At 54.1% G+C, this 10,361-nt stretch overlaps 1 protein-coding gene across 27 annotated transcripts in view; it reads right to left on the bottom strand.

Moving 5' to 3' along the window:
• Positions 1–539: 539 nt before the first annotated feature.
• PTK2 (protein tyrosine kinase 2) overlaps positions 540–10,361 on the bottom strand; it is a 190,096-nt gene continuing 180,274 nt past the window's right edge. For all 27 annotated transcript variants that reach the window (XM_060419958.1, XM_060419961.1, XM_060419969.1 and 24 more), the window contains 5 exons: positions 10,146–10,185; positions 9,713–9,819; positions 5,763–5,918; positions 4,399–4,479; positions 540–1,732 (listed from right to left, as the gene is read on the bottom strand). In XM_060419958.1, the coding sequence (XP_060275941.1) occupies positions 1,520–1,732; positions 4,399–4,479; positions 5,763–5,918; positions 9,713–9,819; positions 10,146–10,185 (597 nt within the window). In that variant the 3' untranslated portion in view covers positions 540–1,519. The remainder of the gene's footprint in view (positions 1,733–4,398; positions 4,480–5,762; positions 5,919–9,712; positions 9,820–10,145; positions 10,186–10,361) is intronic.

The raw sequence follows: 10,361 nt of genomic DNA, 5'->3' as shown, positions 1-10,361 counted from the left end.
TGTTGTATTCAACCTTACAATCACCAGCTTAAAGATGAGGACGCGGGGACTCAAGATCCCAACAAAGACTTGGGAGGGCCACATCCCCGACCTTCCTTCCAGGTGCGGAGGCCCAGAGGGAGGGGCCGCGCCCCGGCCTTCGGGTCCCTGCACTGGGAGCTGGGCTCTGCCTCCCCCCTCAGGGTCCCCGGTGGTACAAACCCCAGTCTGGCGGCCCAAAGGCTCCAGGAGATGAGGCTGGGCCTGGGGCCTCATGCTGATGGTCTCAAGAGAGCAAGATTCCCGACTCTGCTAACCAGGTAGCAAGCACGGCACGCCTGCAGAGCTTGATTTCCCATTTCACCGTGAAGATGGAGGGAAAGCTTGACTTAGGCTGGGCAGTTCTTCTGAGTGGTGTTCTTGACTTGTCAAGAGGACAGAGAGTAAAATGAATAATTTTGGGGAGCTTGTCTGTATATTACTTGATCTGACAAGTCATCTGAGAAATTTCAAATGATCTAAAGGAACAGAACCAAAAGAAAGGATATTACGCCAAGAACTTTACTGGCAACACCTTTTTAATAGGTCAAAGTAACTGTACAGTTCATTATATTCTTCCTGAGAATAATTTATATCCCCCAACAAACTAAAGGGAGGGTGTATTTTTCAAAATTATTTAACAGAATGGATGGTAAAACTGGACATCAAAGGAAAACCAAATCTCTGTTTCGCCCAATTCTCTCCTGGGAAGACAGACACAATGAAGGGTTAGTTAACTCCAGTGGCTGTAAAATAGTCAACATGGCTTTAATCTTTCTTTATAAATTATATAAAAATGGAAAACAGGGATGGTTCCAGAACTTCTTCTCAATGCAGTTTGGAGGTGCTCTGGTACAAAGCATTTCTGCTTCCGAGAGAAATAACATCGCTACAAAAAACTGGCACGTTATTCTGGTGAAAAAAGACAAAAGTTTTTAGTGTGTTCTACAGCTAGTTTCCAACCAAATGTTTCACACACCCACATGAAAGTAAAAGGCAGGAAGGAGGACAGGGTTGTAGTTTTTTTTTTTTTCTGAAATGACTCAAGTCTTCAAAATATAGCTTTTATATTCTTCCTCTGTAAAGTGGTATTAGCATATTGCAACTGAAGAGTGTTCTGACGACAAAAATTCCAGTCTGGATCGCAAGTCTGCGGTTGGCAAAGGGCTTCTCAGCCCCGTGGTTCCTGGAACCCTCCGCTTCCTCCTCTTCTTCCAAAGCAAGGTCTGGCCAGTTCAGGAATCAGCACGTCACCGCCTTGGCCATTTCCACGAAAGCATATCCTGACACAAGCGCAGCCTGTCCTTCATCATTCTTTAAGAGCTTCTCACAAAAACGCCACACTGTGGATCCCGGACTTTTCTGAACACCATGATTAAAGAGCCGAAACAAAAACAACCCAAATCAAAACGCAGTTAAACTTATGTGAGATTTCCAAGCAGCCGTCAGTCAAAACGTTGGCACTGGGCCTCGCGGCGGGTGGGGCAGGGGTGGGCCGCGCTCAGTGCGGCCTCGGCTGCCCCAGGGCCTTCAGTCTGGCCTGATCGATGACGTCGAGCAGGTTCTTGGCGTCCACGGCCAGCGCGTGAGCAGCCGTCAGCATCTGTTTCTTGTACTCCTGCTGCAGGCTGGTCATGACGTACTGCTGGGCCAGTTTCATCTTGTTGATGAGCTCCCCCAGGTCAGAGTTCAGCAGCTTCTGGGCCATCTCGATCTGCAAGGACAAGAGGGTCAGGAAAGCTGCCTGTGGTCACTGCTCAGGGGTCTTAGGCGCTCTTCTTAGCTGCCTCCTAAGAAAGAGGCTCTCTTCCCTGGAAAGAAGACAGAACTGGGTCTCTACCTCCAGGCCTGCATGCCTCTACTGCACCTGCCGTAGGACCTTCCTTTGCTACACGGAAGGTGGTTCACGGGTGTCAGGAGGCCCCGCCCCACTTGGATGTCAACTCCAGACCCTTCCAAACAGATCAGTGGGCGAAGTGGGGGTCGCCGTGATCTATCTACCTGCTCTTTACACAGTCAGCGAGCACTTTTGTGTACAAGGCCCCCGGAGCTGTGGACACAGAGATGATCAGAGAAACTACCCCACAGAGACGGACCCGGAGAAGAGCAGGTCACAGCTCTGAAGAGCAACAGAGATGCCACGGGGGGCGCGTCCCAGCAGCTGGCTGGGACCTCACCCGCTCGCTGGCTTCCACCGTGAAGGGCCTCATGGGCCCCCCGCTCACCGTGCTCCTGTGAAACGCAGTAGGGGGAGGCCCGAGGGGTTTCAGGAAGGGGAATGCCATAACCCAGAAGGGGCGCTAGTGTGTGAAGGGACTGAACCGAGGTGGGGAGAGCTTGGAGGCTGCGCAAGCAGCTGAGAGAGGCTGTGGTCCCTCAGGGAAGAGGGGCGAGGCCACGATGATGGAGAAGCAAGGCCTAACCTGAAACGTGACAGCAGACTCTGCGTGCGTGTGTGCGTGCGTGTATGCGTACATGCGTGGTTCATGCTGGGCAGGGTGGTGGGTGCACACTGGTCCCACTGACAACCGCAGGAAGAGCGTGCGGTAGGGGCAGACTCCCGCCGAGAGCCGGCGCCCGGGGCTCAGGGCTAGGGCCACTGACAGCAGGGGGGCGGCCCTGAAACATCGCGAGCTGTAGGTGTTGAGAGAACTGCGGTGGAGAAAAGGTGTCTGTGAACACTCGGGGGCACCTTGGGGTGGTCACACTCAGGGCAGCAGAGAAGAGCTGCAGGGGGTGGCAAGCAAGGTCGGAGGGAGGGAGGTTCTGAAATCTGGGGGTCTCACCAGGGAGTCAGGACTTGGGGTGGCCTCCGGGCCCCCTGGCAGGAGAAGTAGAGAAACGCTAACACTGGGTCCAGAGGGACCTGGCCAGGTAGACGGGTGGGAAGGCGGGAGGAAGCAGGAGAGCAGGAGGCAGGGAGCGTGCGCAGGAGAGCCAGCGACAAGGCGGGGCCGTGGCAGGCCTGGCAGCTACGGCTGCGGTCAGACCTGGTCACGCTCAGTCGGTAGAGAATCTGCTTGCAATGCAGGAGACTCGGGTTCAACCCCTGGATGGGGAAGATCCCCGGGAGAAGGGAATGGCCACCCAGTCCAATGTTCTTGCCTGGAGAATTTCCATGGACACAGGAGCCTGGCGGGCTACTGTTTCCTCACTTCTGGTACCTGGAGTTTCCTCATTCTGGTGCAAAATTGTTAATTGCAGAAAACCAATTAAAGTTCTAATAAAGCAGACAAAGGCGCTAATCTCCTAACTGGAGAGAAACATAAAGCTACACGGTGACAACTGGGCAGAACCATTTTTCAAAATGACGTTAAGTGGTGTCGTGCAAGGGGATCGATGTCACATACAGAAGACCCGCGCAGGAGCTGTGCCCAGCTGCTCCGTGTGTCCTGACACTGGCTGGGCGGGCTGCCCAGGACATGGCCTCCCGAGGGGATGCAGCGGGGAGGGGGGACCCGGAGCCTCGTGGCCTGGTCCCATCGTGGGAGACAGCGAGCACCTGAGCAGCTGGCCCAGGAGAAACACAGAGACACGCTGGTGTCAGGGGCCCCGTGAGCCCTGGGCTGTAGCCCACCAGAGGGAGAAGCTGGAACATGACCCTGTCAGTCGGTGTGAAACCCCAGTAGTGGTGACTGTGCCGAGTAAGAGAACAGCCCCGCCATCAGGGAAGGTGAGCGGAAACACCACAGGCAGGGGCATGACAAGCACAGCCCCTCCCAGGGGGCACCAGAGATGCAGATGCTGGTGAGCAGACACAGAGAGACTGCAAACATGGCCCAATGGGGCAGGCGGCAGACTGGGGCGGGGGGACCTGAAAACTCATGGTGCTGTTCTGGAAACTTTCTATAAGTCTGAAATCACTTCAAAATAAAAAGTAAAGAAAAAAAAAACTAAGAAAACAAAAGCAAGGCCTGCTGGGCTGCAGGACAGACCATGGGCCATCAGAGAGAAAGCAGCAAAGTGGACGCAGGAGACGGGGGTGGCGAGGCGAGGGAAGTGAGCAGGGCCAGGTGTGGGCTGCAGACGCTAAACTTACTTACTGGTCACAGGTTTTCATAGCACTGCTTTCAGTGGGAATTTGGGGTTGCTCACAGAGGAACTCGAGGAAGCGAGCAGGAGGCCTCTCTCAGCCCAGCCCGCTGCTCCGTCCATGCTCCCGAGGACTCCACGGGGCCCTCAGTCCCACACCCATGCTCCCACCTGCCCTCAGGACGCCCTGTTCTTCAGGGCACGGGCGCCATTCACCCCACGCGGGCCCCAGGATGGACGGCTGGTCCTCAGAGTCCCTGACTGGGGCGCTGGCCAGAAGGTCACGCCCAGCAGAGCAGTCACCGCAGCCCCCAGGGCCCACACGCTGCCCCCTGGATGAGGCCCTACCTCTCGGTGGGTGCTGGCGGGCAGGACAGGAATGGTCTCATCCACCGTGGCCAACAGTGTCCTCAGGGCCAGGCCGACTTCCTAACAGACAGGAGACCACACCAACGTTAGGACGCACACCAGGCAGCTCCATGCCAGCCATGACGGTGTCTCCTTCCAGCAACAGGACTTTCATTTCCTTTTCACTACTTTGGGGGAAATTTCTGTATTTCTTTTCCATAGTCCTGAGCATGATCTCGTTATGAGGCAGATTCAGATCTCTGGACACCCACTGCTCTCCTGTCTGGGGAACAGGGGATCAGGCACGGAAAGCGGGCTGCGTGTGCATAGAGACTCTCTTCTCTCCCTGGTGTTTTCCACAGCCTCAAGGGGCAGCTGGGAAGGCTGTGGCTGTTACTACATGTGGGAGCAAACGCCAGGTGGCACCAGCTCTGGGGCCCACGCTGACCGTGGGGCTTCATCCACTATGCACACGGGGCACAACAGCCCTCCCCTGGCCACTCAGGGTTTAAAGGGACCAAGTGTAATTAAAAATGGTATGACGCCATGGGGGTCAACTATGTAAGGACTCAGGTGCTAAGTTATGCCTGCAGCATGGATAAGACCAGTAAGGACAAGGTGCTCATTACCACTTGATCAGCTGACAAAAAGTATCATACAGTTAAAAAAGCAGCTTCTGTAAAGTCACCCTAAAAAATTTTATTATGTACAAAATCCTGACTGCTTTTGTATACAGTTGAGTTTATTAGTATTTAGAAAAAAAAAATGCCTGTGGTTCCTGCAAGTTGACCCTTAAGAACTTTGGTTACAGTTGCTATGGGAGTAGGCTGCAAACTCAACCAGAATGGATTAACTGGGCTGTCCACAAAATAGCATGGCTTCCAAGCAGCTATTCTACTCTGGGGTTTAAAAACAGCTGCTCCAGAGATGGCTCACTGGTACACTAAAAATGTTGTTCAATCCTGCAACTCTATAGAAAAAGGAATAATCCTGTTGAAAAGACAAATCGGAAACAGGATGACCACATAGTCAAGCAGTTCCGCTTCTGGGTGAACGCCCTGCAGAGCTGCAGGCAGGGTCTCCCCGGTTGCTACAACCCGGGGAGACCCTGCCTGCCCTTTCAAACATAACTGCCTCCCCTGCCCTGGCGGCACCAGACTGTCGGTGGTCTCCTGCAGCTGTTCTCACCTGAGACCACCTGAACTAGCCGCCACCGTTGATGGCTCTCCTGCACAGGACACTCTGGGACCGAGGTCGGGAACAGCAGTGGTCACTGGGAGGCGCAGGCCTTCTGAAGCGGTGGGATGGACGGGCCTGAGGGGCGCGGGGTCCCGAGGCCATGTGCATGACGGGGCTCAGCTCACCTTCACCATGGGGACGTACTCCTCCGGCGGGGCGGGCTGGATCTTGCTGGACATCTCGATGACCGCTCTCACCAGGCCCGTCACGTTCTCATACACCCTGTCGTTGGACCGGTCCAGGTTGGCAGTGGGAGGGGGGCTGATCTCCTGGGGCTGAAGCTGCCAATACAGAAGCCGGTTATCTTTCCCTCGTCCAGCAGATGGCGACATATCACCGCAACGCGGCTAGGAAGGGTCTTTAAGGGAGATCAGAGTGGATCACTTAAGGGGTCTTGTCTTAGGGGACACACTTCAGTCTGAGGATGATGGAAAGCAGTTCATCCAAGTGACAAATGACTAAGGCACAACTTTTTCTAACTCTGAGCTCAGTTAAAGGAAATGAGAGGGAATCGCACGTGCTGTACTCGAAGGCCCGCTTCATTCAGAGAGGCGATTCACTACTCTAAATCCCCAAAATCATTCAACAGAAGAGGAAGAGCCCGGGAACCCCACGCCTCTCTGAGGACTCACGGTGTAACAAGTGGACAAGTGCAAGTCCTCTTTAAACGGACACCCTCTGTGTGCTGGGCACTGCTGCAGCGGGGGCCGTGCGGGTGCTGCTCTGTGCGGGAGGCCCTGCTCCCTCACCCCCAGTCGAGATGGGGTGAAGTGAAGGAGCACATGTGAAGGTGCCTACCGCAGGGCCTGGGCACACAGGCTTCAGCAAGTGCTACCCGAGACAACCTGAGCCCTGAAGGCTGCACCGAGGCCCCAGAGCAACCACCAGTGCGATAAAAAGTCCAACTGGCCGCCCAGGCATGAAAGGACAACACGCGTCTATCCTGACAAGACCCAGGCACAGCAGCAGCACTTGTCCTTGTGGACCTGCTGCCAGCGCTCAGCCTCAAACTCTGGGGCCATCTCTGAGCCCCGGGACAGAAAGCGACAGGAGGGCTTCACCACGGCACAGACGCTCATGGCCCCCTCTGCGGCAAATACACGTGCTGCCCTGGGGAGAAACCAAGCAAACGCGTCCTCCCTGGGCTCCCTGCCTCCTGGTCCAGCTGTGCGTGCAGAGCAGGGTGTGACGGAGAGCTGGACAGACACACAGACACCATGTGCTTACCCTCCATGGCTATTGTCGAACGGAAGGTGAGGACAAGTTAGAGGAATTTGTCAGAGAAAGGGAAAAAAGAAAAACAGTATTAATAAAGGCAGCAGACAAAACCCCCGTAAAAACACACGAGCAGAACAAGAGGAGCAGGTTTCCACCTGTCGGCTCGGCTCGCTGGCCAGCGAAGCGCAGCCGCCGGGCGGTCTCTTCAGGGCACCCGCGTATTCAGTAGGGGTCTGCCATGCACCATGCTTGTTTCCATGAATGAATGAGGAAAACAACATGCAAAGCCCGAGCGTGACAATCCAGCAGCCGTGCAAGGATCCATAGAACCAGGCTCTTTTATAAAGGAAGGAGGCCTATCTATGCTGTGTTCACACAACACTGCCCACTGGACTCCTGAGGTTCAGGAGGAACGGCACACCCTCAGTCCCTGAGCGGCCCCCGACACCCGACATCCCTGGAAACGGGCTTCAACCCAGCCATCTCGCTGTGACAGAGATGCCTGGCTGGGGGCTGTATTTAAAGATACCAGGAGCTTCATTTAAAAACAAACGAACAAAAAAATACCCCTCATTTGAACCAGTTCTTATGGCTGGGTTCTTCCTTCATTTTAAGCCTAGAAATTTTATTTAATGTTTTTTTTTCTCTATAGCTTTAAAGCTATTCTACTGTAACATGACCGACAAAGTTGGCTGAGAGAAATATGGATTTCTTGACTTTTCTTTAGAATTGTCTGAATTTTATATCCTTTGGTATAGAAATTTAGCGGAATCCTAAATTCTGAGGTCCAATCCTCCACGCTGTGTGCGCTGGAAAGGGGGAAGTTGTTACTAACAGCATCACTTCTGAGAGCAGAGGCGCTGGCACTGAGAGGCTGAATGTGGCGGGAGAGCCGGCTCAAAGGGCATCCATCAGTGTGGAGAGGGGGGCTTCCTCAGGTGTGGCGGCCGGGGCTCCGACAAGGAACCACAACTGGACTCCCGGAGGAGAGGGTGGTCTGTCCTACTCTGTCTGAAGCTCGTTCTTTTGTGTTCATCCTTTGCCAGCTCTTGTGAGGGTAGCACCACGCTGCCAGGGGCCACTCCCGGGGACCCTCCCAAAGCACCAGCTTGCTTTGCAGACAGCTGACACTGGCCTCCTATTTTCTGGAGCTTGACCACTTGGAAGCCCCTGGCAGAAGGTTAGGACACACCACCAACCCACAGAGACACAGGTAATCCAACCACTCGTGGTGGGAGGGGTCGTCCTGGAAGACTTGGGTAGTTCAGAGCCGAAATGTAAAGCCACCAAGCAGAAACTGAGACTGGTTCCTGGCTATTATTTGGATGAATACCAATTATACCAGGTAAAGGTAAGTGTTTCTGTATTAAAGAGAGCGCTTCTTTCAGACTGGATTTGATAATAGAGATAAATACTTCACACTTATCAATCAGAGTGTATTTTAAGTAAGCACACTCTTTCCACAAAGACTTCTACTTCTTCAATATCCTATATATACCCTGTAACAAGGGTATTTCCCCATTATATTTATTCATATGTTAGTCGACATGTTAAAAATGAACACAGGTCAGAGGTCTAAGCTGGTATCTGCTCTACTTTTAAAGTTGGCTTTTCACCGCAATACAGGCCATTTTGAGAATTTCTTGTTTTGCTTATGAAAATGAAAAAATCCCAATTTCTCTCTTCATTTTTAAAATTTATGTGAAGAAACCACATCAGGAAAGGGTTTGTCCTCTTCTGCTCCTCTGTGCTGCTTAGCGGAGTCACAGGCCCGGAGGCCTGGCAGCTGGGGAAGCCAAGCCCCACGCCATCCCCAAGACGAGCACTCTGGTTTCTGGGAGCTGGTGACCTGCTCTTGGACAGGGGTGCCTCTGGGCCCGTGCTAACCTCTGTGCTGCCCCTGCAGGGGCCAGGCTGGTCTCAGAGCGCGGCCTCTAGGCTGCAGGCTGATGCGTGCCTGGACATGACGTTTTCTCTGCCTGGACAACCTCTCTGACTCTCCTGCCTCTATGAGGAATCAGCCCCTTGGCTTCTGGTGTGAACCTGAAGGGGCAGCACACAGCATGTGGGCGGAAAGCCAGGTCTGCGGCTAAATGCTGGGTCAGCTACAGGGAAGCTGTACCTTTGAAATGCCCTTTAACCTCTGGGAACTGGGGTGTCTCATGTGAAAGCTGAGAAAAACGGTAAGACCACCACTCCCGTGAGGCTGATGTGAGCTTTAAACTACACAGGGGCAGGTTCTGCCACAGCAGCTGGCACTCAATAAATGGTGGTTGTCAATGAAACACAGCTTCTCAGGACTGATCACAGCTACTGGGTTCTATCATGTACCTTTTTCTAGGCGCCATGAAAAAGGAAAAAATACCAATCAAATCCACACACCATCTTGATTTTAGAGACATATTCTGAGAGAACTGGCCTAATGGGGAGTGGAGGTGCCCTCCCGTTGAGTGGGCACACAGCAGGGGCAGCTGGAGCCCAGCACATGCTGCTGGGCACACCCAGTTGCGGCCGCAAGGGGAGGGTCGAAACCTGCACCCCTGCCCCCAGCCACGCGGCCAGACTGGGAGACACTGCGCCTGCTCAAGGTCTTGGTCCCCCAGGCGTCGGGCTCAACCCACCTGTACCATCAGAAGGTGTCCTAGCACTTCACCTCAAAGAAACATCCCGTCTGATAAGAAAACTCTCTTCAGATAGGATCTGACTGAGGCCCTGGACTATCACGTGGGAGGACACAGGCAAAGAGCTCCCAGTAAGGCTGGTCCTGACTCCAAGCGGGGTCTGGAGCCGACGGAGGAGCCCGCCCGCCCCACCGCACATCACTGCAGGGCCGTCACCTGGGATGGAAGGCGCTCACCTTGACGCCCTCGTTGTAACTGTCCCCGGGGCTGCCGAGGCTGGCCAGGCTGCCCAGGTGCCCAGGGGCTCCGGGACGTGGCGGCTTCTTTGGTGGCGCTGCAGGATCTGGTAAAGGAATAAGCCCCGTTGAGTAACGTCTGTTAATGGAAAGGATGGAAACGACTCCCAAATAAACGGAGTTATTACAATAGGCGCTAGTCTCAGAGAGGGCACCCTTCGGGGGTGGGGGCGGGGCGTTTCTGGTGCATTAGAGCCGTAACTGCTGTTTTCCAGTACTCTAGGCATGGGCTGAATTTGGTAAACATCACACATGCTGTGGTCTGCAGCGGGAGAAGGGTGAACACATCACGAGGCATTCCAAAGCTAAGAAACTATACTCCCTCCAAATTACACAAACTGTGTGATGCGCCGGAATCCATTTCTTAACTTACCTGGTTTGCCCACAGGCTGATATATGTGCTGGTTTCCAGTCTGTGGGGAAAAAAGACACGGGGTCAGTGCAGTAGGGCACATCACAAGACAACAGCCGCCCCACCCAGGACACCTGCGCTAAACACTGGGCTCAAAGGCCAACGAGATAGGGGAGGGGGCTGCCTGCACAGACGACTAGCCCTCGTCTAGGCTGTCGTGCCTACAGCTGCGATCAG

This window comes from Ovis aries, chromosome 9, assembly GCF_016772045.2.
Source record: "Ovis aries strain OAR_USU_Benz2616 breed Rambouillet chromosome 9, ARS-UI_Ramb_v3.0, whole genome shotgun sequence".
In the NCBI taxonomy this organism is placed as follows: Eukaryota; Metazoa; Chordata; class Mammalia; order Artiodactyla; family Bovidae; genus Ovis; species Ovis aries.
Note: the sequence above shows the minus strand (reverse complement) of the source record. Positions and strands in the feature narration are given on the sequence as shown.